At 37.0% G+C, this 26,191-nt stretch overlaps 2 protein-coding genes across 4 annotated transcripts; both read right to left on the bottom strand.

Annotated features, from left to right (window-relative positions):
• Positions 1-424: 424 nt before the first annotated feature.
• On the bottom strand, positions 425-3,651 carry LOC306853412 (homeobox protein MSH-A-like). 2 transcript variants are annotated; one of them, XR_013782734.1, is made up of 3 exons: positions 3,282-3,651; positions 1,505-2,503; positions 1,134-1,335 (listed from the first exon to the last, which is right to left on the bottom strand). XR_013782734.1 is itself a non-coding variant. In XM_079390786.1 (2 exons), the coding sequence occupies exons 1-2, from the start codon at positions 3,562-3,564 to the stop codon at positions 2,049-2,051; spliced, it is 738 nt and encodes a 245-aa protein (XP_079246912.1). In that variant the 5' UTR covers positions 3,565-3,651; the 3' UTR covers positions 425-2,048. The 2 variants fall into 2 exon arrangements, 1 of the variants encoding a protein (XP_079246912.1); XM_079390786.1 differs by having other exon boundaries at positions 425-2,503.
• Positions 3,652-14,798: 11,147 nt separating this feature from the next.
• LOC306853413 (cytoplasmic polyadenylation element-binding protein 4) lies at positions 14,799-25,659 on the bottom strand. 2 transcript variants are annotated; one of them, XM_079390787.1, is made up of 11 exons: positions 25,596-25,621; positions 23,363-24,543; positions 22,000-22,090; positions 20,542-20,565; positions 20,118-20,294; positions 19,938-20,027; positions 19,570-19,688; positions 19,268-19,382; positions 18,885-19,066; positions 17,418-17,652; positions 17,193-17,294 (listed from the first exon to the last, which is right to left on the bottom strand). In XM_079390787.1, the coding sequence occupies exons 2-10, from the start codon at positions 24,479-24,481 to the stop codon at positions 17,425-17,427; spliced, it is 2,145 nt and encodes a 714-aa protein (XP_079246913.1). In that variant the 5' UTR covers positions 24,482-24,543; positions 25,596-25,621; the 3' UTR covers positions 17,193-17,294; positions 17,418-17,424. The 2 variants fall into 2 exon arrangements, with proteins under 2 accessions (XP_079246914.1, XP_079246913.1); XM_079390788.1 differs by lacking the exon at positions 20,542-20,565 and having other exon boundaries at positions 14,799-17,652; positions 25,596-25,659.
• Between the last annotated feature and the right edge of the window lie 532 nt (positions 25,660-26,191).

Here is a 26,191-nt window from a genome sequence, read left to right as displayed (position 1 = left end):
GTCAGTTGGAGGCTATTATGTAGGAAATGGTTTTATTTTCTCACTGGCGCAATATTTAATAGTCTACATTTGCATGAATAATAATAAAAATAAAAAAACACCTATGTCGACCTCCCTGGTCGTAGTCACTCAGGATCAAAGCTTTCCACTCAGTGGCCTGAACAGTCAGAGAAACTTGGCATGAAGATCTTATAAACTTCAACCAAGAAGGAGTGAAACTGGCCTCTCGGGCCAAAAGCCAAGAGAGATCTGTTATCAAAAAAAGTCAGAAAGATCTGTTATCAAACAAAGAACCAGAAATGGACTGTGAAATGACTGCTAATTGTAACATGGTCATTCAGTAACGAGAAACACTTAGTAAGTGCCAGACAACGCCACAGTTAAGTGAGCAAAAGAAGGAGAAGCCAGTCATATTATGCTTTTTGCTCTTTATCACTGAGCTCTTACGCATACACCATTTCACACTGGTGGAGTTAAACTTGGAGGGTAAGGGCAATTAGTAAAGGGTCTGGTTGATGTAGAGCTCGGCATTCACGATCAGTTAAGGCTCAAAGTCAAATTACAATACAAAGGTTTCAAAAGTGTAGACCAGACGGAGAAGACCTATCAAGGGACATGCTAAGACACGGTTGGTGTCTATGGAAAATAAGCAGTTGTGTTCAATTCACTCCAGCTCAGGGACTGTGACTGAAGGGGTCTATTATATCAGGCTATTTTTACTGTCTAGATACCCCACGTACATGTAATTAAACCAGCAGAAAATTACAGATTATTTCATGGAAAGTCAGCTGTACAACAAAGCCAATTAATCTGTCATAATGCAACGCTGAATTCCTTAGGATCATTTTAGAAAAGCATCAGGTCGACACATTCCTCCGTTGCAGATTTACGAACTGAAATACTTACGTGGCTGACCCGGTGTTTTAGTGCGTCATGTAATGACACCGTTTAATTAACTTTCCTGGGACCACCAGCATGAAAAGAGCTGCACAGGTCAGCTGACATTTCCACTGATTATGAGCATGAACGCTTAAAAGCCTCTTTTCAGCAGCTCAATTTAAAAAGCATTAGGATTTAAGGCTGATCTGATCTCCGTCTCCAAAGTTTCCCTAAAACACTCACACCTCACAAATCTGAGCAAAAAGGGTTTATTCTTAATAGATTTGACTCTAAAATGTCCAATTAAGAACAAATCAACCGACCTGTATTATAGGTCGTAACTCTAAATCAGCAAATTCTGTAAATAAGATTGAATTTAATTTCTTAAATGTAAATACAAAGAGTATATATATATATATATTTTGGGTAACACTTTATTTTAAGGACCAGTTCTCACTATTAACTATGCATATTACCATCATAGATGCTGTTTACTAGTAATTATTAGCACATATATTCTGCATGACCATATTTTAGATCCCTCACCCATATCTAAACTTACTAATAAGCAGCAAATTATACATTTATTGAGGCAAAGGTCATAGTTAATAGTGAGAATTGGTACTTCTATTAGGTTACTTTTGCTTGACATGAACACACTTTCGAATTAGGATTTTGTCATGTGTTTATGTGGTAAGATAATTCAAAATATTGGGTAATATAATATCCTAAAATGCCTTGGAAGTTAAAGAAGACTTCCAAGATCGACATAACATTTCGTGACACAAGGATTTCATTTATTCTTTGTGGCTTCCAAAGTAGATTACACTCTTAAAACATGAAGATTCTTTATTGGAATCTTTGGTTCTATGAAGAACCTTTAACATCTGTGGAACTTTTATAAAAAGGTTCTTTTAATGTTATTTACACTAAGAATATGGTTCTTTTAAAAACTGTTCACTTGAAGGTTCTTTGGTGAACCCAAAATGCTTCTACGGCATCAGAAAACCTCTTTTTGGATCCTTCATTTTTAAGAGTGTAATGTAAAAAAGTAATCCTAAGCATACATAAAATTTTATAACGTCCTATCAAACATAAAAATGTCAGTATGTCCAGCAGATAAACCAAAAGTGTTTCCATGAATAGTTCAATTTGATGCAATAGATCCTCTAGACTGGCTCCACAGAGAAGCCGTCTTTGGAGAGAGGACACACGCTGTAACCCAGCGGTGTGGAGTATATTCCTACAGGTGCAAAGGGCAGCATATGTCTGCTGAAGGGGAAAGACTGTCCGCACAAGAGAGCTGCTGTCTGGTTCTGCGTACAGAGTGGAAACGGCAGAGTGAGGCCGGGATGTAAGATGGGTTTGCTGGTCATTTTGAGCCTCTCCAGCTCTGCCTCCTGCAGCCGCTTGGCCTTCGCTCTTCGGTTCTGGAACCAGATCTTCACCTGGGTCTCGGTCAGGCTGAGAGATCTGGAGAATTCGGCACGCTCTGCGATAGACAAGTATTGCTTCTGACGAAACTTCCGCTCCAGGGCCAAGAGCTGGGTCGTGGTGAAAGGGGTTCGTGGTTTACGGTTCGTCTTATGCTTTCGGAGGGTGCATGTCGCTGGACTCTGCGGCCCTGTAAAATGAGTTCATAAATTAGCTTGTAAACTAGTTACTCAGTAATAAACAGCTCGGGTAGACGACTAATTAGTTTTAACACTGGACAAACTCATAAAGGTCATATCTGGCTGCTGTGTCTGAATACTTCATTTGGAAATCAGACTTTGTCGTTATGCCTGTAAATAATGATTTTTGGTTTAATTGGTTAATTTGGTTTTGGTTTATCACTTGGTTTAAAATTTTGTTGTCAAATGACCAATCGTTTTTAAAATTCATATCCTACTTTTAGAGGGTAATGTGCATGCATTATGTATCTCCTATTATATCACTGTTTTACATTTAAATGATAAATATGAAGATATTTTTTTCTTTTAAATGAGCATTTTTAATCAGGCTCATATATGTTTAGGTTCAATAATTTCACTTTAATGGCAAAAAAAGTTAGCCAGTTAAGAATGCCTTATTTTCAAAAATTATTATTATTATTTTTTTTTTAATAGGAGCCTGATAAAATGCTCATTTAAAAGAAAAATGTCTTTTTTTTTTTTTGCACCTGAAGTCTTTATATATATACAATTTATAATAAAGACCTGTGGTTATTTACTAGAATCACTCGCTAAAAATCAAACTGACACCAGTTGATTGCACCAATGTCTCAGAAAAGTTCGTTTTGAGGAAGTCAGGCTGTTGTTTACAAATGCCACGTAATTTAATATCTAATACTGTATAATGGCATTCAAACATTGAATCGTTATTATTTAAGCGTCCAAATAGCAGGCTATATGGTAACTTACGTGGTGATAATGTGGGTTTATTGCTCCAGGAAGAGTCCTCTTTGACAGATTCACAGCGTCTGGGGAAATCCACTGACTCTGAATAAATCACTGATCGATCTTCCGGATTTCTTATGCAGGGCATCTGAATCGGTTCGTGGGAAGCTTTCTTCGACATGAGGGCTTCGACGCTGAACGACAGACTTTGCGTCTGGACTGAACTCTCCGGCGGAGATGACCGTGAACCCTGATCATCATCTTCTTCATCGGAAGATGTTTTACCTTTATAATGAGCTGAAATCATTCCGGGGAATAAATAACTACGGCTATATTCCACATGGAAACTTGAGAAAGAACCTGCAGTCGTTGCTCTCCGTTGCTTAACTTTTACATGACTAACTAACAATAACTTGACAGAAGTTACAAGACTATCCAAAGTTTGAACCAATCATCGTTCGCTCAGAGGCTGCGTCTCAAATCCTAGAGAGCCGCCTACTTAGGCAGCTTTTTGGCCACAGAATGAGTGTTTGTGGGGTTTGCATCATCAGTCCTTTAAATGATGCTCTTCACGGATAAAGAGGCTATATTTAGAGCATAATGTGGTGTTTAGTGGGGAAATGTATGAGCTAAAATTAGGCTTGAAGTTTTTCTTCAAATTGCTCTCACATCAGTAATTTGTTCATTTTAAGATGCGCAGTCAAGCTAAAATATAGTAACTTCATCTACTCACTCTTCATTCAGAAACTTAGCTACAATAACTATTTTAAAACAATTTTGAACAAACTGACTCAATCCAAAGTTGCCTAGTAGTGTTTTTTTACATTTAGAAAAATAGCAACTTATCAAAACCTAAACACAGCAACAGCAAAACATGAAATATGATAACATTTATATACATTTGGAGGGGAATAAAGGTGTCAGGCTAGTGTGTAAATTACAGTAATTATATTGTTGTTGCTATTAACACCTTGTAATTAGGCTCCTGGAATCCGGTTCTTTTTTACCAAGATTTAACTGTAATACCAGAAAATTGCTACCTTCTGAAGGTGTATGGCGCCCACTCATATAGCCCGAGTCTGTCAATTTAAAGACTGAACTCTACTCGTCAAGAGTTCACGAGTAATATGCCATGAAATGCACTGAAATTAAAACTGATGGAAAAGGTTTGTTAGAAAACGAGTTTAATGTAATGCTGTTTGCACAATTCAGGCTGAGAAAAAACAAAACAAATGCAATGCAATACAAACTTAGCATGCAACTCCCTTTTTCCCACTGCAAGATTTGCATTGCACGGAAATTATTTGATTCCCAGAGAATGCAGAAGTACAAGTCAGTCCTGTCAAACTAACACTTAAGTGTCTCCACCAAGTCTGGGCTCCTGCACCATTATTAAAGCTCTCCAGAGGAGTCGTACTCTGTAATCGTGACAGGTTTAATTCTGTGGCAAAGGCCTCGGCTTATGGCTTCATTAAGCTTTATGAATCACTGTGTTCGCATCACTTGTGTTATATACTTAAATGCTTTGGGAATCATTTTAGCATTCACCTTTACATATTCCCCTCTGTAATAGCAGTGATTAGGGTGCACTCCTGAGGTTAAAAATCAAGGTAATTTGTGTTTAGATTGTTAAACTAGAGAATTAAGTTGAAGAACAATATGTCAGTGAGAGCAGCGTATTGTGCTCATTAGTGGAAAAAGAGAAAATGTCAGGAAGTTCACTTCTGCCAATACTGTCACATAATATGCAGTACAGACTCTATGTACAGAGGAAGTTTTAACAGATAATCCTTGACGATTTGGCTGCTGTGGCCTGTGGCGCTCTAGACAAGGCAGATTGTTACAAGGAATGATTGCTACAGAGAGCATGGGAAGGCAAGCTGTTCAGATATTGGATGACTATAATTTAATTAAAGTGGAAGATCTAATTATGCAAATTATTTTTTTCTGTAAAAAAATAAATCAATGCAGTCAATAAGACTTGACATACACTGGCATTGCTGTGTGTGTTTAATTTAAAAGCAATGCTCACACAGTTTGCTTGAATTATTTTTGTGTACAAACATGATATGAGCTAAAAAGCATGACACAAACTATTTAGTTAGCATGTCAAATAAATGTTAAACATCAAGTTTAAATGTCTAGTACACTGATCGGTTCTTATTTACAGTGGATTTGCTTTTTTAATTGTTTGGCCAGACTGTTTTTAAGGGCAGACGGAGACCAAGCGAAACCATAAACAAACTCAAACTGCTATTTCAGTCTGAGGATGGGAAAATGAGCAGAAATGAAGACTAACAAAGCTCTGTATTATTTTAGAGAATTCATAGGATAATGTAGCATACTATAACCACTTTAGCCATCATTTCTGTTGCTTGCTTTGGCTTGTAATTCAACATGGATATGACACTGGGCCAGTATCACAGAGAACAACATGAGCTGATCTGCAATCATTTTGAGCACCACACAGTTCAGATGGATTTAAAAACGTTGTACCTATAAGGTATACAGGTATATTTATTTTTAAAAATATTTCAAAATACCAAAATTGAAAAATATTTTTATATGTGAGGGTTTACAGAAATATTTCATTGAGCTTTACTGTTTACAAAAAAATAATATATATATATATATATATATATATATATATATATATATATTGTTTGTTTGTTTTTTGCCCTAGTTTGAAGAGTGCATGACTTTACAAACAATATATTTTATAATTGAGCATAAACACAAAAGTAATCCTGTTAGATGTACTAACCATTTAAGGCTAATTTTATACTAGACTGCTGAATTCAAATTGCTTGGGAACATCATTTGCACTTCAGCAAATTTGTGTTTATTTAACCACCACAAGCCATTTCTTAAAAAATCCTAAAAAAAAAAGCAACAAGCCAAGATTAACAATTACATTATTCAGTTTGAAATTCTGTAAATATACAAAATTAAAGATTTTAATTTGGACCTCGTAACAATTTCACCATTCATTGCCTTTAAACAGTTCATTTCTCTTCATTAAGCTACACTGAAATGTAAGCAGACCATTATGCACAATTCGTGTCTCTAGAGGCAAAGTATTTGATGCAGCAGACAACCCCACTTTTAGGGTTGAACTGCACTACGGGAACATTCAGTTCATAAATGCAGCACAATATCAAACTTGACCTCATTTTTCAGATTATGTAAAAATACACCAGATGAGGCTCTTCACATGGCTGGCAAGAATGACGTTCAGCACAATTGCACCCGGATAGTGTTTGTTTGATAGCTTTTTCCAATAGATGAAATATGCAGTGCCAGTCAAGAAGGAAGCCACTGTACTGTGACTGAACTTGGAAGTGCTGTTGAGTGTGAGTAGTTCTCATAGTAAATGAAACATGCACAGTGAGCCTAATGTTTCTGACACAGCTGGACTGCCTGTCTGTGTCCCTCTTGGCTATATGGATCCAGCTTCTTTATTACACCCTCATCAGCGCTTGCACAATGTAAAGTGCTTGAAGGCTTCTTCCTGACACTCTTCTGTTTCCTCATGGCAATATGCAATTATACCTGTGCGCTGGCAGTTAAGATGACAAAACCATTTCTGGGAAAAGTAACATAATTTCCTTGAGAATCATTTCGGTTTGGCTTCTAAGCATCAGATTTTGAGGAATTCTTTATGGGTTTGTGGTATTTTCTTCACACGAGCAGCTGAACCCTGTGGTTGCTTCTATCAAGGACTTTTTACAACATGTTTTATAATTCAGGAGGTACAGGGCATTTTATTGCTCTCTGTCACATTGTGAATTAAAAGCCGTAAAGCACTGGTTTATGAGATCGCCGCCAGCCAGGGTCACTGGTTCACATCTATTAAATGAAGCCTTATTGTCTGTGATCAGTCTTAAATTGTAGCTGTATATCATTCACAATCGGGAATTTGGTCGTGTTGGGCTTTTTCACACCAAACGATGGATAAGACCATCCGTTCTGGGTAGATTACTTACAAATTGTAGTCCAGATTACAAATTACATGATGAAAATATTAGTTAGTAACATAATCTGGATTACACACATTAGGTAAAGTTACTAATGACCTAAAAATGACTTTTGACCTAACTAGTTTATCACTTGAATGTGATTATTGTGTCCCATATTGATGAAAAACAACAAAAAACAAAGGGAAAGAAAATATATTTCATTACTTTTTTTTTTTAATCTAAATCATAAAATGCATTAAACTTTACATTACAGCAGGGTTCATGAAAAAGCTGTAGGGTGCTCATGAAACACTAATAATAATAAAAAATCATAAAAAATGTCAAAAGCTTGGGAATCCCTACATTACATGAACAAACATGAAAACATGAGATTACATGGACAAAGTTTTTCAGGTTTTGAGCACACTTTGAATATTAATAATTAGGTCAGTGGATATGATGAAGACATAGGATTTCCCAGTTGTGCATCGACAGTGTTTAGTAACTTGCATAATTATTAGTCTCATTTATATACAGTAAGTGGTAGATTCCTTCAGAAGGGAAAATTTAAAAGAAAAAGAAAAAACTGCCATTGTGTGACTATATAATCATGTAATTCATAAAGCTGTAATCTGATTATGAGAATTTTAAAATGTAATCTAATTACAAGTAGCTAATTTGTGTAATCTGATTATGTAATCTAATATGTTTTTCAGGTGGTGCTGAATTTGTGCAATATATTTACAGGTCTGTACAGTTTCAGCAGTCAGTTGTTATCGGTGATATTAACGGTGTTCGAGAAGCAACTACAAAGCACCTATGCGTTCACAATATCTCCTCCCATGTGCCTCAAACAGAGAGCTTTTTAGCCTCAGAACTAATTCCAGCTGTTCAAGGGGTGATATTTCATTAATTATGGGTGCTGTCGTGAGGGAAAAGATGTGCAAATGTAACCAGGAGCATAAGGTGTGTGTGGAAGCATAAAGCTGAGTCACTGTCATTGTCTTTGTGCTGTTTTGTGTGCATCCAACCACATCAAGCCAGTGGAAAGTTGAGAGCGGAAAACAGACAATTGAAGAGATTACATCGGTTTACTGGAGCTAATTATGACATAATGTGTCGTTTCACACAATATTTTAAATCTGAATGCCAAAGATGAAGTGGAAAGAATGATACATAGCTTATGGTGATATAGACATGAGAAAAGAAAATGCAACCAACCAAAATGAAAAACTGTATTGTATTGAATGAGCTCTTTGATGATAAATTCAAAGGAAACATAAAGCAGAAGATATACTGCCCAAGCAATACATTAATTGATTTATTACAGAGTAGTAGTAAAAATAAACCGAAAAAAGTGGAACAAAAAACAGAAAAGGTGCTGGTAATGTTCTGCCATGATATTATCCATTAAGTTTACAGATATTTAATTTAACCCTAAAACACAACACATGATTCAAAGCACGACAAAATTCAATACATGATTCAGAATCACCTGTGAAAAATCCTTCACATTAACACAGTACTCTTAAAAATAAAGGCACTTAAAGCAAAGGTTCTTTAAAGCTTTCTTATGATCTGAAGAACCTTCTTTCAACACAAAGAACCTTTTGTGAAACAGGAAGGTTCTTTGGATGTTAAAAGAACCATTTGGACAAAAAAGGTTCTTCTGGCATCGTGAAGCACCTTTATTTTTAAGAGTGATATGCTGTTTTTACAGACTTTTCTTAGAGGGGATTTATCCACTATGTGTGTGTGAGAAAGAGTTGTAATTGTCATACTGTGTCTGGAAATTGCGTACATTGATGCAGTGTGGTCCAACATTGCTATCTTATCCTGTGAGAGATAATTTGTGTTTTCCCTGTTTATCCGCACATCATTATAAAAATTACATTAAGCAACCCCTGCTTGTGGCTAAGGACTCATAACAGTGTAAAAGAGAAGGTGTGGCTCCACTTGTTTAGCATGTTTCAACACATGAACCTAAATGAGCCTGGTCTGGTGGTGAAAATAATTACAGCTTAATTCATTGCTGGAATCCGTATCAAATGTGCAAAGCCTGAATGTCACGCAGTCGTGCACAACTGCAGCTCACTGTTCTGGACTTTCCACTTCCTTAGAAGTTTGTTTAACAGTTCAAGTCAGTTTTTGCATGCTCCTATCAATTTAATGCTGATTCATTGTGAGATACTTAATTACAAGAACCAAACACGTTGTAAGGTCTATATAATCTATTGCGAAATACATGTTTAGCTGGTTACTGTCAGATCTAAACATCCCCAAGCAACTATTCCTTTTCTTACTCGAGTTCTATAATTTACCCTAATCTACAACAAACATTTACAGTAGTTGCATTTAATCTTAGAGATCTACCCACTGCCATTTATCTGATGCTCGAGGAAAACACATAATCATCACAGGCGCCCAGGAGAGGGGCCTAAACTATAAGCACTGTCTGTAATCAAGCCTTGGGTTTATTGCTTCATTATACAGACTTGACTTGACAACATGATTAATCTATCTCAATTTAAATGTCTGAGGTCATGTTCTCAACAACAGCTTTTCTATTTGATGATTTCTGCCACAAAACCACAATCTGCATAAGCAAGATGTTGTGCTCTTTCGACACTGGGAATGTAATGCAATTTTTTGTGGGCAAAACATTTACTGACAAGTAAGTCTCATTTTGTTGCTTTTTGAAGCATCTAGTATCAGTTAAAATAGAATAGAATAGAAATAAGATTAATGTAATCAGTGATGGCCATTCAATGTTTCTTTTTTTTTTGTTACTAACAACCTGACATGCGATAACAAAATACAATCTGTCACTAGAAAGCTTAAATAGTAACACTACAGCTGACAATGGAACAAAAGTGGGAAGAGAAACAGTTTAAGTGATGAAAGAAGTCCTATAAAGTTAATGAATGAACACATTAGAAGGTCATTCTCCTTATAAATATCAAAAAAGTAACAGCTACATACTACATACAGTATCACATACAGTGTGGAAGTAAGAGCCCTGCTACACTCTTAATTTTGGAAATATCACCATCTAGTGGTCATCTGTAAGTCATGCTCATGTCCTCCGTAAATTTGTCCTTTTTTATATCCTAGGAATTTAGATTTTAGATTCTAATAACATATATGGAGGCATGTAATAAACAGCATTGTGGCATGCAAACATTCCTTTTCTCTTGAAAATTTGCTGTATGTGGTACCACCTGAATCAGGGTTAATGAAAATCAGTTTAATTTTGCATTATTATGACACGTTTACCTATAACAGTAAAAACGTATGTCCTTGTTTATTCTCCCTGTAATGTTCTTCACACAGCTCTTTCTCAAACATACATTTCAGTCTGTTCCTAACACCATAATAACACGGCTACAAAAGACTTGTAGACTAGAGTCATATAGACTACTTTTATGGTTATTTTAAAGTGTATTTTTGTTCTTTTTTTTTTTTTTTCATATGAACATTCTTCAAAAATTCTCCTTTTTTGTTCCATGAAAAATTAAAGTAATATTGGTGTAAAACAGGCCATATCCAAACCTATTCCTAGAGGGCCACTGTCCTGCAGATTTTACCTTCAACTTTAATGAATTAAATACACCTGAACCACAGTAATCAAGGACTTCAGACTCACTAGACGCTTCCAGGCAAATGTGTTGGAGCTGGTTGATGCTAAACTCTGCAGGATACTGAAGCAGGATTGGACACCCATAGCGTATCATAAAGGGGTAAATTTTCTATTTTGGGGTGAACTATCTCTTTTAACTGGGCAAACCTCATTAGCTTCGGCTCTGCTGCCTCAAGCTGAGTAACCGCTCTCTGATGACCCTGTTCTCCTCCACCATTCTCTTGATTATCCTCAATACATCCTGTTTAGTTCGAGATCGGGACTGACATAGCCATACAACATAAGATAGGTCATGATAATGATAATGAAATGCCATAGAATGCTAACACTGTACTGAACTCACCATATCATCTGCTTTAACATATTTTGGTGGGAATCCAAAAGTATCAGATGAGGCTCCTATAAAAAAGGACAACGCACAGAGCAATTATGCAGCTACTTTACTCAACAGAGTATTATATATATGGGTCATTCTTCAATTGGGGTGGCAAATGGGAGGCATGTTTGTTTTTTTTCTAATAAAATACATTGCTATGCATTTAAAATTAGTTTAATATGCTATGTCCATTAAAATTAAAGCTTAAGAACATTTAGATTTTTAAATAATTTCAATCAAACACTGGTGACACAGCCACTTATATCTATGTCATTTTGAAGTAACTCCACAGACTTTATATCGCAAGTTACTGTAGGCTCTGTGGTGTTACCAGAAAATACAGTATCTCCACAGACTTTATATCGCAAGTTACTGTAGGCTCTGTGGTGTTACCAGAAAATACAGTAACACCACAGACTTTATATCGCAAGTTACTGTAGGCTCTGTGGTGTTACCAGAAAATACAGTAACTCCACAGACTTTATATCGCAAGTTACTGTAGGCTCTGTGGTGTTACCAGAAAATACAGTAACTCCACAGACTTTATATCGCAAGTTACTGTAGGCTCCGTGGTGTTACCAGAAAATACAGTAACTCCACAGACTTTATATCGCAAGTTACTGTAGGCTCCGTGGTGTTACCAGAAAATACAGTAACACCACAGACTTTATATCGCAAGTTACTGTAGGCTCCGTGGTGTTACCAGAAAATACAGTAACTCCACAGACTTTATATCGCAAGTTACTGTAGGCTCCGTGGTGTTACCAGAAAATACAGTAACTCCACAGACTTTATATCGCAAGTTACTGTAGGCTCTGTGGTGTTACCAGAAAATACAGTAACTCCACAGACTTTATATCGCAAGTTACTGTAGGCTCTGTGGTGTTACCAGAAAATACAGTAACACCACAGACTTTATATCGCAAGTTACTGTAGGCTCTGTGGTGTTACCAGAAAATATAGTAACACCACAGACAGTAACAAATCGGCCTAAATCCAGACTTTTCTAAAATGGAGGCTGCCATCGTGATGGTTTCAAGATCAGGGGACATTTTGGAAATATTAATAAGTATGTATTTATCAAAATTTTGATTAAAATATGTAAAATCTGCAAGTTATCAACACAACACCACAGACACTAATAAAGTGCGGCACATGAAATTGTCAGAAATTTAGCTATTATGCTGAGGAAATTTTGCACCCCTCAGATCAACCAACACCTGCTGTGACCTTTACACACAGGAAGTAGTCCAAATAGATTTCCCCCTTTTCTTAAAGGGGCTACATCCATTGTAGCAACACCACAGACCTGAATTTGGGGAACACCATTTTTTCTTAAATATAACAAAATATGTACTTTTTAAAACAATATAATAAAATTGTACATTAAATAAAACCTGTATTCACATTATAACCACTTTGTGTTAAAAATGTTACAATTAAATTCCATGATACCTCTCTAAGGAATGGCGGGAACATGCATATTTTGTTACAAATGCAATCTCTCAAACTCAATTAAATATGAATTTTAAAACAAAAATGTAACTATTAATAGTGCACAAATCGTGTTTACCCTACATAATACAAACATTTTATAATTTATAGGTATTTAAAGTTTATTTCAACTGTTGTAAAGTAGAGGGAGACCACTTGCCACGCAATTGAAGAATGACCCATATATATATATATAGTGTTTTAAATCACTTCCTGTGTGGCTGTTCTCCTACACCTTCATAAGTGACGCGTTTCCCGCGCCGTGATTTCCCGCCTTTAGATCCCCTCAGATTAACCATTGATCTCATGTTAGCATACAACCTCAAAAGATGGTTAGCTTTCACCTTTCTTAAAAACATGGTGTTATTTCGGGACTTGTAAGGTCTGGGAAGAGTAAGGCAGTCGCCTCTTGAATCAACCCGTTCAGTTTATGTTGTTTATATCCCGATTCCTGAGTGTCGAAGCACGGCACGTAGAGTAATTTACGGAAAGCTGCCATAATTAACAGCTGCACCACACTTTAAGAGCTCGCTTAGGTTCTTTAAAAAACGTTTTGTTTCAGTATTGTGAAACGTAACTAAAATTACACTTTGTAAATGTAACTATTATCACCGGAAGAGCAACGGTTACTCAGGTTTTAAATGGAGGCCGCACAAAAGGGTGAGGAGCTAAGGTAGGAACAGTTAACAAATGAATGAATAAATAGGCAATTCATATATTTTTCATGTTTCAAACCCATCTATATGTCATTCTTCTTCATTCAAAGTGAATTTATTCCAGAAGTTGTCATTCTGCTTCTTTGTGTTCTTGTGCACCAAAGATTTATGAGGAACATGATCTAAATCATTAGGCTATTTATTCAAAATCTTATTCTCTAGCTTTTAGAGATGGTGCCTATGGCGCAGGTATGAAGATGAAGACATGCTGATGAATATATGTGACCCTGGACCACAAAACCAGTCTTAAGTCGCTGGAGGATATTTGTAGCAAAAATACATTTTATGGGTCAAAATTATTGATTTTTCTTTTAAGCTAAAAATCATTAGGATATTAAGTAAAGATCATGTTCCATGGATATATTTGGTTAATTTCCTACTGTAAATATATCAAAACTTCATTTTTGATTAATAATATGCATTGCTAAGAACTTCATTTGGACAACTTTCAAGGCGATTTTCTCAATATTTAGATTTTTTTGCACCCTCAGATTCCAGATTTTCAAATAGTTGCCAAATATTGTCCGATCCCAACAAACCATATTCAGCTTTCAGATGATGTATAAATCTCATTTTCAAAAAATGACTGGTTTTGTGCTCCAGGGTCATATTAATGATGACAAAATGCTCTTTTAATTTCAGATTTCCTTTACACTTATCACTGTTGCCTTGAGATACTTCAGCATGCCGCAGATGAACTGTCCCAGCAGTTATATTGTAAGTTACTTCACATAGGCCTACAATGTGGCTAACAGACAAACATACAAAATAGGCTATATTCATACTCATTTACATGCTGAAATTCCTTCAAATGTCAGATTTTTCTCTGAGATATGTTCATTATTATTATACTGCACATATAGGCAATTTTTTTTAAAGATGTACACACCATTAGGGTGCTGTTTGTGTGATCCTCCAGTAATCATCTACATCAGTGCCTGCATTAAGATACCCTGTTCAGACTTAAACAAGTGATACAGCACATGTAGATGATTCACAGATAATAAACATCACAGCATGATGGGCTTCAAGTAATGCAATTGCACAGGTTAAGATGCACTTCTGTGCATATATTCAGCTCAACCTTACAGTAATCAATCAATCAGCAGTAATTAATCTTGCAGAATAATCAAGGTCTCACCCGGATGTCCTCTTTTAGGCAGCATGTGCCATCAGACAAGCTAAAAATAGATTTGACCCCATTCTCAGACAGCATGCATTTCCTATTGTGCTCTATTAAAAGATGATGCCTTGCACTTTGATTCTATATAGTTTGACTGAAATTAAACACGAAGATCAAATTTCATTGATAACTTTGATTCATATTCACGGTTAAAGACGAGAACCACGGCATTTCCTGCAATCAAGTTTATTCATTCAACATTTCACATTACAAATACTTTAAGCATTCTGTTATAAATATTTAACTGCAAATAATCAAGACTCAACTACCAAAGCACATGTATGACTAACCCAACTATAAAATAATATTTCTCTTTACATAACTCCATATGGATTTAAAATATAAAAATTAAAACTTAGAAATGACATAGCAAAAAAATTATTCCTCTTATAAAAATCTATTGATAAATACACCTTCCCATACACAGTTATAAACTATGTAAATTTAAATTAGCAGTTAATTTTCTGATATTTTTTCTTATCCTTCTGTAGACATGAAGCACAATATAGTGATTATTAAAACTAGAAAATCTAATAAGTGTACTGATCAAAAACTATAATCGAAATGACAATTACATTCCAATTAAAAATATATCAGTAAATGGTTTCACTTGGTTATTCACTTAATATTTACATTGTTTGTAATCACAGTAGCATGAACTCAAGTAGGAAAATATGTGAATACATAAAAGTGAACACACCTATAATTTCAGTGGTATTGTTTTTTTTAATATATAAATCAGATGTTAAAGGTTATAATGGCTGAAGGAGAGTTTGTGAGGTGCGAGACATTGAAAGTAATGGTAAAGGTCTCTGGGAAAAAGTATTGCACAGATCTCATTGTCAATATTTTGAAAGCGTATTCAAGTAAACCCTGAATCAATATGTGACTAATCGCCCTCTCATATGCTTCTTTTTGTCGACTAGTAAACACGATACAGTGGGTTATGCACACTTTGTGCATGGGCAAGGTACATATAACTGAAAGTTTGGGAAAAGGGTTGAAACAAAAGCACTATTAAAGCAATTAAACCCTGACTTATTCATTTAGCTCATGCGTACCTAATGAATAAATGAACCTTGTTGCCTCTCAGAATTATACATAACAGTAAACATTGATATTTCAGTATATCGTGATACAAGGTGCATCCTAACATTACTCTAATTTACAGTGTTATTTTATTTTCTACAGCCAATAATGAGGGAGATATCATCATTCTCAGATAGTGGGTAGGTATATATTTCTACATGTACCACACATTTTAAGGAATTTGTGTCATGCTAGATTCAATATTTACTTTGTCCATTGAGACAGAACACTGTTTGCATTTTGCAAATATTAGGTATTAGTTTCAACAATACAGTCACCTAAATATATATGTGACAATCTAGGGATTTCAGCACATAAATACATAAAAACCAAAACAAAATTATATTAGCTTTTTATCTTTTCCTTAAGGTATGCTTGCGTTATAACCAGATCTCTCAGTAACAAAAGGTACAAAATCTATATTCAACAAGTGAAAAAAAGAAAAGTTATCACAAAAGGACTTTCCATTTGTGGAAAAAAGTGACTTGAAAAACAATATTTAGAAAAGTAGTGCATAATGGTTTTACGTCCATGACAAAATAATTAGCTATAAAACACAGTACAAAAATCAGCAGACCATGTAAAAAATAATATTTGTTTTTCAAATTCTTTGAAATGTGCTCAGCTACTGCAATGCTCGGGTAGAACACCAAACCATGCAGTAAAACACTATCAATGCAACACATGGTAATTTCTCATTAGCAAATACTACAACAATGAGTTAGCTTGTAGCACAAAATCCCTGACAAATGAGCCAAAGATACTGCCATAACCATTACAAGAATCATAAATACTTAAGTTAATAGATTGTTATTTTTTAACCCATCAAACCAATTAAATTTAAGCTATTATATATATATAATCTTCATTGTATCACAGACAGTAGGACATCTCTAAGGCTCAGCTTTGGTTTGCCTGACCTAAAAACTGTGCATCAAGCATGACAAACAGTCACATCCTGCATCACTGCTGTTCTTAGTTGTCCGTTAGCCTTGCCTCAGATCTTACGCTTGATTAAGTTATAGGTAACTTGGATGTAGTTTAATAGTAATCTTACAGTGTCTGAGCATTGTTAGGATGAGTCCCTCTACAGGATTTTAATATCATAAATCTTTTTTCCACTTAACCACAAAGATTTGCCTTAAACGTTAGAACCAGTCCATGTAATCCATTCCAGAATGAAACCCTTAAAAATGTCATTCATACAATAGCTTGTGGTCTTGTTAGTTGTTACCGTGTTGTCATTTTGCTGAAGGAGTAACTGTGAATCCACATTTGCCATGCAGCCATTTAAGATTAGTCATAGCAAACCTCAACATTAAAGTCATATGAACGAGGCTCGAACCCTTACATTTCCAGCCTCTTTGTGTGTAGCCTTCAACAGTTTAAAGTGAAAATGTGACCCATTACAAACAAAAGATGAGGCTCTGAGAGAATAAAAGATAGAACAGTAATTCAGAGTCAAGTCAGGCTAAACATCTATATTTTTTTTTAAATCTAATGCATTCAAGTCTTCATGCGCACCAATGTAGCTTTTCAACAAAAATCAGGATTACACCATTTTCTTTTAGCATTCTCTTCTGCAAAAAAAAAAAAAATTAAAAACTTAAGAATAAATACAATTTCAGACTTAAAAAAGAACTCTAAATAAAAAGGACTTAGCAAAATGAAAAGTGCATGTATATGAATAACACAGCCTTGACCTCCCGATCAGTTCCAGCGGAAGGAGATGTGGCGAGGCCGGTCTCCTCCCTCCTTCACTAGAGGCTTGTGAAACTCCCGTCCGGCACGCGAGTGAATGGCTGCCCAGCAGTATTCACAGTAGTACTGAAGACAAGTGACATTAGCACAGAAGAACGGGGCGAACTTGCCCCCACAACGCGTGCCCTGACACTCATCACACAGCTGGTCATCCAGTACATATGGCTTCACTTCCACCTGGGAAAAGCAGACACTTTTAGCTTAGCACATGTTAAGGCAGGCTGACGATGAAGAACAAGGGCGAGAAACCATTTAAACAATTAAGAGTCTGACATTATTGTAGCATACAGTAGATCAGAGCTCTACTTTCTTATCCATAATGAAAAAATTTGGTGGGATTGTTTTTCTAGAGTAATTATTAAATATCAGGTTTCCCTGGAAGCAGCACATTAACACGAAACCAGGGTTCCTGCAGGACCTTAAAGTCTTACATTTATAAAAGCCATAAAAAGTCTAGCATTTTGTTGAATAAACATGAGTGCTGCACGTTTAAAAATAAAAACATGTATATGAATGTATCTCTGAAGGGAATGTCTGTCTTCAGAAATGTATGGATGGCATTTATTTCATTTCATCTTGCCTGATAAAGTCGCATTTATTAGTGCAGTGCTGCTTTGTGTACAGCGGTTACCTGTAAACTGCTATAGTTCGATTTAAAACCACCATCTATTGGCAGAGAATGAATTTGCATTTTTTAATAAGCTCCACTGCTGTTTCTTTTCCCCAGACTACTGCATAAAAAAAAAAAAAAAAATAGGTTTAAAAACCCACTATTTTTAAAAAAGCAAACATGCAGTTGGAAATGTGAACCAGAGGTTCAATAAGAAGTTAATATGCCTTCTGAAAATCTAAATTAAGACAGTAATATAATTATTTATGTGTTTTAAATTTCTTAAATTGTAGGCTGAAATGTTGAACATTTTTATAAAACTTTGTTTTTGTGAAAACCTGTATCTGAACATGTACTTAATGTTATTTTATGGTTTAATGTTACCATAGACATAGCTCATACCATATTAAATTTGACTTATGTAGAAGTTAAAAAAAACTTAAAGCATGCAAATTTAAAAAAGGCTTACATTTGATTTTAAAAATGCCGCACATATCCTGTCAAACAAAAACCGTTTATTTAAATAAAAATAGCCTTTAGGGTCCAAACATAAACTCCTTCAAAGTAACTTTTAGATATTAAAACAATAAAAAACTAGACAGTTTACAAGAACAACCAGGCAGTGCAGAGATTCAGTCAGAGGGCCGTATAAAAGTTACTGCCAGCCCTGCAGTAGATGGTGCTAATATTGCATATATAGAAAGCTAAAGAACTTTGTTCAACAAAGCACAGAAATAAATGGACTTGACTATATGCAAACTGATATACTACACAGCTCAAAGATCCAACCCCCACTCACCCGTTTATCGATCTCTCCGTGTTGCAGCTGCACAAAGCGAGCGCTGATAGCAGCAATGTAGCTCTGCTGATTGGAGAAGGCCACTCGTCCAGCCCCTTTAGGATACTTCAGCTCAGGGTCAGTGTCAATGCCAGCATAGCACACCCCGCCGTACAGTCGGTCCATAATCATTGCGAGCTCCACTGTAATGGGGTAACATCAATTAAAAAAAAATAATAGAATAATAACTTTAAAATGGCCTTCAGAAACACTCAAATTACTAATTGCATCATGCATGTATTCAGAGAAAATATACTGGATGATTGTTACTACAGTAAAAATTATATATTTATTTTTTGGTGGCAACAAAATAAAACATGGTAATATCTGAAAGCCAAACAAACCAGCTCGTAGAGGTCGTGGAACTCCCCCAACAAAGATTGTTTTTCTGGGGTCAAGGGGCTGAGAGCCATCCATCACAAAGTCACTGTCGTTCAAATTCCAGGGTCGTATCTGGACCTGAAGTCACACGGTGAACATAAGAGAATCACTAGCTTGTCACGTTCCATACAGCAAACACCGGTGGAAATGAGTAGAAACAGTGTTGGAGCAGGTTTCAACTTTCGGGTTTATATTTAACTCTACTGCTTTCTCACAACTTGCAAAGTCACAGAAACAGCAGATATACGGCCTTTTAATATCTTACTGGCTTGTCTTTGATTGTAGGGCTAGAGACACAGAGATAGAGCTTCCCATCCTCTTCCATACAAGCGTCAATCAGTGCCTGGACCGAGCTCTCGTCTTGAAACAGAAGGAACGCATAACCTGCAGGACAACGGGTGCATTGAAGGTATGCATCTAAGAAGCAACCAGCAGTCACTTTCAATAACCTTGACCTGTAGCCTTTGCTCAGGCCCCACTGATGATATTCATCTGGAGCTCAGCTTTAAACAATGGACGTGCCGTATACGCACCCATGTAGGAATGCAAAATTCATCTGCCGAAATGAGAGAAGCTGATATCTGCATGACTCATTTCTTAATAAACGTCCGTGCAAATGACTTTCAAACTCACCTTTCGGTGGAAAATATGATTTGCTTTCTGCTTTGTGAGGCCAGTCCACAAACAAATGTCCAAAGCGTCGGAAACTGGCAGTGATCTCATCTGAAATTTTATGCAAAATACATACGTGTTTGATGCACATTTAAAAAAAAAAAAAAAACCTGGAAAGAAACATTTGTTATGCTTTAGTACCTTCATCTATGTCCGGAGGTAGACCACCAACAAAGACCTTGCGAGAAAAGCGCTCAATGCGGTCACCATTTTGGTGAGGGAAACTGTGTGGTGAACCCAGTCCACTCAGACTCTGATCAGACCTCTCATCCTCTCCGTAAGTCCGCTCATCCTCCATGGGAAACAACGATGAGTGACCTGTCACACAATATAGCCCCAAAGGCCATTTAGTGGCACTGATGCTGAAGTCACCTAACAAGCATTTATATGCATTGAAAAGCAGCTATTGATTTTGAAGAGTAGCAATTAACACCCTTCTTCATTTGAATACAATGAGAGAGCAAAGTTTCTAAACAGAGTACAAAAACCTAGCCTGGCAACCAACACAATTTAACAAACAAAAGCATGTTATAACTTGACAGACAGACACTTCTGAGATCTTTACCTCGTCGCCTCCCGTAATTCCTCGCTGCATGTGAAATAAGACAGAATTAGAAAATTCTCTCAGATGCTATCAAACAGTTTAAAACGCTACTGGTAAAACGGATGATATTTGTATTAAAAGCACAATAACACTTATCCAAGTGCACAAGTATCGGAAAGCATAACGTAACCCACTTCACGCAGAACAAGCAAACCAATGAAATCATCTGGTTTACCATATTTGTGCTTTTCAAACAATTTATTAAACCATATATTAATGCTTTTATTTTTGAAGTAGTGTACATTATGCAACTACAGTACGTGAAAATAACCAAACCAGGTCTGTGCAGAAACTACACGTCCAACTCTCCAGCGTTTGTCCTAGATTATCCTTCAAATCCTGAAGGGATCTTAGGTGATATATTGGGAGAGCATCTCCATGCCCCTTCTTTCAACTTATTCCGTGGCTGTGCTTTCTGAAACACTCATCCTGTGGCATCTATAAATCACTAAGCTGAAACAGATTCCAAAACCAGACTTAGAAAGCACGGTTGTATATGCGTTACTCAAATGCAGGAAAATATTAGTATGGGGCACAGTATGCATTTGTCACATCTGCTATGATGAATGGAAATAACATCAATTACATATTTTTAGCCTGAATGAAACCATGATTTTCAGCGTCTTGTGATACACATCACTTCAGCTGAACTTGCATCTGCTCTGACACCAAGTTGCTTTTTTTGAAATCACATGGTCTTCAGTATGTTCTTTGGATAAAAATGAGGCAAACGCACTAAATAATCACTTTATGATTCAATTAAAATGTTCACACAGGCTAGTTGGCAGTCTGCCACCCTTAGAAAGAGAACAAGATAACCAATTAATGAGGTGACCATGACGGAAGTCTAATTTTGACTTCAGGAACTTTGCCTCCTGAGCAAGACAGAGAAGACTTTTCTTCACAACAAAATCAAGCATTATAATGCAGCAAATACAATGGAAAAATTGCATATTGCAGATCTGATGCAACATAAGCACTGAAGCAAACACTGAAACTACTGTATGATGTTGAGATTACAACATACTGGTCAGTGAATCCAGATTTTATTAACTAATACAACAGAGATATCAAAATGTGCATAAAACAACTACAACAACAAAGACATTGCATGCATTATTTGTAGTGCAGCAAACATAAGAAGCAAAGTAAACCAATACTGTTATTTTGGTAAAAATAATTTAATACATTTAAATCCATTAGCCACAGAATTAAATATGCTATATTGAATATTTGCTTTCAAAACACGGAGTCAAAACTCAAAGTATAAATAATAAATAACAATTAAAAATGCCTTGCCTACAAATTCTAAATTATGTTTAATACTCAAATTTGATAATTTTTACTTGTAAAAAATACAATATATTACTCACTAATGTGAGGCAGGATTTGCAATGATGGTACTAGTGAGTAATGTACCTTTCAAGGAATCCTGCTCGGCTCTCATGATGTCGATCAGAGAGTTCTCTAGAGAGTGCATGCTGAAACCATCAAAGGACCGACTGCGCTCCTGCAAAAACAACAAGAGAGATGTGATTAGACCCTGTCATTCTGTCTTAAATGGGTTTTATGCAGATGAAGTTCTCTTTAGGTGATATCAACAGTTTTGGAAACTGTTCGCATACACATAATTTTGTTTGGAATTTGAATATCAGCAACAGTAAAAATGCAGATGATATCCGTCACCCCACCCGTCCAAGCTTGCAACTAGGGCACACATTAACATACATAGACTCATACACTTGATAAGTACACCAATAAATGAATGCATCAAAGCTCTCTAAGACTGCAGACCCAAAGAAAAGAGGTCATTCTCTTTGTCTGTTTTCTTGCAAAGGGACCCATGCTTCGCTATCCAAAAATTTACATGGAGTCTGTAGTCACCTGATTTAGAGTGCCTTCGTAGCCTTTATCAATTACCCTTGGGTGTTGCAGCACAACAGGCTTCTGCTTACAAAGATGAAAAAGCCTTGCTAACACAATACAAGGTTTGTTCTTGGTATTAGGCCACAAACCGAACAGGGAGGACACACTGAGCATGTGAAACAGTGAGTGTTTTCAGTGGGTTACCACTGCGGTTCAAACAAGAACATAATCTCACTGTGTACTAAAGCACATAATGCAGTTCAGACTTGCTGGTAATATGCAAATCAGACAGTTACCAAAATAATTAGTTACAGTACTACAAATATTGCAAGATAAGCAATTATGTTCTAAAAGTACTCAATCAGAAGGTTTCATCATCAATCAAATCATCTGTTGGTCTTGCACTGTTATTAAATCGATGATAGATACAGAAGTAATAAGAATAGCCTCTTTGACTAAATTTGGAAAAGTCCCTAGTATCAGTGCGCGCTAATATCTGGAATAACTGATAACTGGTGGTTATATCAGAGAGTATCAGACTTTCCAGTTCTCCTCCTGTTGCCTGTGCCATCCCCTGATTTTGACTCACTCATCCATGTCTTTTTATATCGGTGACATTCACAGCTTGCAGAAGTGGAGCAACAGCACCGCATTATTCATCGGAGCTTTGATCCATCACATTTATCTAACAAGCATGCCACATGAGCTCTTTGTCACTATCAGATTAGGTTAGGCCAAAGGGAGCAAAAGGAGAAAAAAAAAAAAAAAAAGCATCAGATTTGTTTTCATCTCATCCCCAATAAACACACACACACACACACACACACACACACATCTATGCAACCTTATTAAACCTCTAAACAACATGCTCTTCTATTAAAATCATCAACAGCTAATAATTAGGAGTTTTAGTTACCTGAAAAGGAAAGATGCTGTCATTGCGGTTTATGGTATCCTCCATCCAGGGTTTAGTGTTGAAGCCAGAGTTGTTGCGTGGATACTTCTGCGTTGGGGTTTGGTTATTTGGGAAAGACTTCTTTAAAGGAGAGATCGAGTTGAGGGGATTGACCCCTCCGTTCAGCCCTCGGCGATACTCCCGTCCCTGAGAGCTTCCCCAGCCTCCATACCCTCCACCTGGGCTCCATGAAGTAGAAGATTGGGTGGACGAGGGGCTCTGATAGCTCCCCCAAGGGGAAGGAGGCTTGCTTAGGTTGTTCCCCAAATGGGGCAACTGGTTGAAAGCAGCACTGCGGTGGGAGAAGGGAGGTGGATGGGGGTTGGCCGAGGACCTGCGGTGCTGATTATGAGGGTGCTGGAAGTGAGGATGAGGAGATGGATGGTGCTGAGATAGAGGCCCTATCTGGTGGGAGAAGTTCCCCCCGAATCCTGTACTGGTGTGATGAGAGAAACTTTGAAATAGCAGCGGAGGAGGAGCACTGTTAGTAGTAGCAGCCTGATTGAAAAAGCCAACCTCTTCGATCAAGGTGGAAGGGTTGGGGGGCATAGCAGTGGACCAGCTGCTGAAGCCAGTAAGGGACGATGAAGAAGAGCTACTAGACTGTGCTAAAGTACCAATAGCGGACGTCTCCTGATAGTCAAACCCTGATAACACTGGAGATTCAAGCCGCAGCGCCTCTTTTCCGTTGGCGTTCTCCATGGTCCCTTTCTCCAGCTGGTTCTCCTCTGGTATGGAGTTGTCCAACTCCGATATGATTCCTGGTGCTTCTTGGTGACCTGGCGGAGACAGCATCTGCTTGTCTTGTCCTTCCTGACTCTCTTGTTGAGTTTGCGGAGCCTTGGACGTCTCTGACTCCAAAATATCATCTTGCATGTTAGAGTGGGTCGTCACAGCTGGGAAAAGCCAAGCAGACCCAACACTTCCACCATTGGTAGTGTTGTTGTTGCTGATGAAAGCCGGGGGGCTTGGAGGTGCTGTCTGGTGGTTTACCGGATGCTGCAGGTGTGGATGAATTCTTACCGGAAAAACTGATTTGTTTGCAGCGTTGTTTTTAACCAGAAAGCCGTAATCCCCCATTTATGTAGCCTAATCGAGTAAATCTTCACTTGTGTGTAATTCCCTCAGTTTCTTTTAATACCCTTGTGTGTGTGAGAGAGAGAGAGAGAGAGAAATGGAAAATATTCAGAATACTAAACAGCTAATGAATCAAATCATCCAACCATTATACCATAATAATACACTCCTACAGTGCCCAATACTCCATAAGTACAGGAACAGTAAAGACAAAATTGCTCTGTTGGCTGTGGAGTCAATACATTTGCAAATATGATTAAAAGATGAATATGAGAGTCACATTTTATTATTAGCCGTTTCAACACATATGTTTTACCAAATAAAGAGAACAGCACTTTTAGAGTTCATCCCACTCATTGAAGTATTGGGACAGTGGCCTATGCATTAGGGCACTGCATATGCATTCTCCATTCATTTTTACACCATCATGCATAGTCACACGTAATACGGGTCTATCATGGATTTATGCACTTTGCTCTCAATCTTAATGAGATCAAAAGGAAAATATGGTGCAAAGAGAAACGCCGTAGGCAGTGCACCGTTGATTTCACCGACAATGTTCTTTCTAAGCAAAACGGGGTCGTCTTTTAACATATCACGACAAGTCATCATGACACAGGCCACCTTATCTAATAATTCAACACGGCCGACGCATTTTCAAAGCATTGTCATCGCAAATGTTTCAATAAAATGCAATTGACCTACCGGCGTTCTTCCTTATTTCAGCAATGACCTCCTCTCTCTCAACCATTTAAATACAGGAAAATGTTGATGACGTTTCAGTCTATGTGCGATAGGGGTAGTGTCCAAATATGACCATAAAAATCCTCAAATTTACATTGACGCGTCGATTCAATCCTGCCGAACGCTACTCGGTGAATTTCTGATACATTTGCTTCACATGCAACGCTAGATTATTTCAGATCTCACTGCAAACGACAGACTTCGTGTTCTGGGTGCTTAATGACTCCGTGCATCGCAGTCGGTGTTAGAATAAAGACAGCGATTGAAAACGATCACGCACCATCGTCGGACAACAATTACCGCGCGACGCGTCTCGGATGTTTTTGCTAAAGATTTTCAGAATACACACTGAGAATGAGACAGGTTTTCTTACGTTTCCAAGTTGCAAGGACAAGCTGCAGATGACCATGGTTTGTGAGTGTTGCAATCGACCGACCAATCCGGTTGAACTTCCGTCTTTAACCCCGCCCTTGTATAGTAGAATCTCCGCCCAGGTTTGCCTCTACGCGGCATTTGATTGGACAAGAGAATCGCAACCACACCTCTTTCTCAACCAGTTACTTTCTGTCACACAGAGAAGGGTGACTGTACCTGCCTTGAATGTAAATACCTTATACGACCGGTTTTGAAATGTTTCAATATTTGCTGTCTATGCACTGCGTTTTAGACTCCTCTAAACATTAAAACATATAATAATAACATTTAGAAATACTATACCGAGTGCCAGTAATGAACCTACATGTGCATTCTATAATTGAAAAAGCAGCTTCTTTGCAATTATTAAATGTGTATTAAACAAATAATGAAATATGAGATGTTTACATGAACTTTAGCCTTTTCTTGGTCTGGAAAATGCATGCGTCACAGCTTCCACTGAGAGTAGGCAATGAAAAATCACATTTTAAAGATAAATATCTGATGATGGTCCACAGATTCCTGCCTGGTTTTTCTTCACAATTCATTCAGTCT

Source organism: Barbus barbus, assembly GCF_936440315.1.
Source record: "Barbus barbus genome assembly, chromosome: 33".
NCBI lineage: Eukaryota > Metazoa > Chordata > Actinopteri > Cypriniformes > Cyprinidae > Barbus > Barbus barbus.
The sequence above is the reverse complement of the archived record's forward strand: the minus strand, read 5'-3'. Positions and strand labels throughout refer to the sequence as shown.

Excerpts from the sequence above, each read along its gene's own strand:
- LOC306853412 (XM_079390786.1), bottom strand. The coding sequence starts at position 3,564 with ATGATTTCAGCTCATTATAAAGGTAAAACATCTTCCGATGAAGAAGAT. Across the intron at positions 2,504-3,281 it reads TAAACCCACATTATCACCAC|GGCCGCAGAGTCCAGCGACA; the intron begins GTAAGTTACCAT and ends CTCATTTTACAG.
- LOC306853413 (XM_079390787.1), bottom strand. The coding sequence starts at position 24,481 with ATGGGGGATTACGGCTTTCTGGTTAAAAACAACGCTGCAAACAAATCA. Across the intron at positions 19,383-19,569 it reads CTACAATCAAAGACAAGCCA|GTCCAGATACGACCCTGGAA; the intron begins GTAAGATATTAA and ends GTGTGACTTCAG. Across the intron at positions 19,067-19,267 it reads TCCACGACCTCTACGAGCTG|TGGAGCTCGCAATGATTATG; the intron begins GTTTGTTTGGCT and ends ACCCCATTACAG.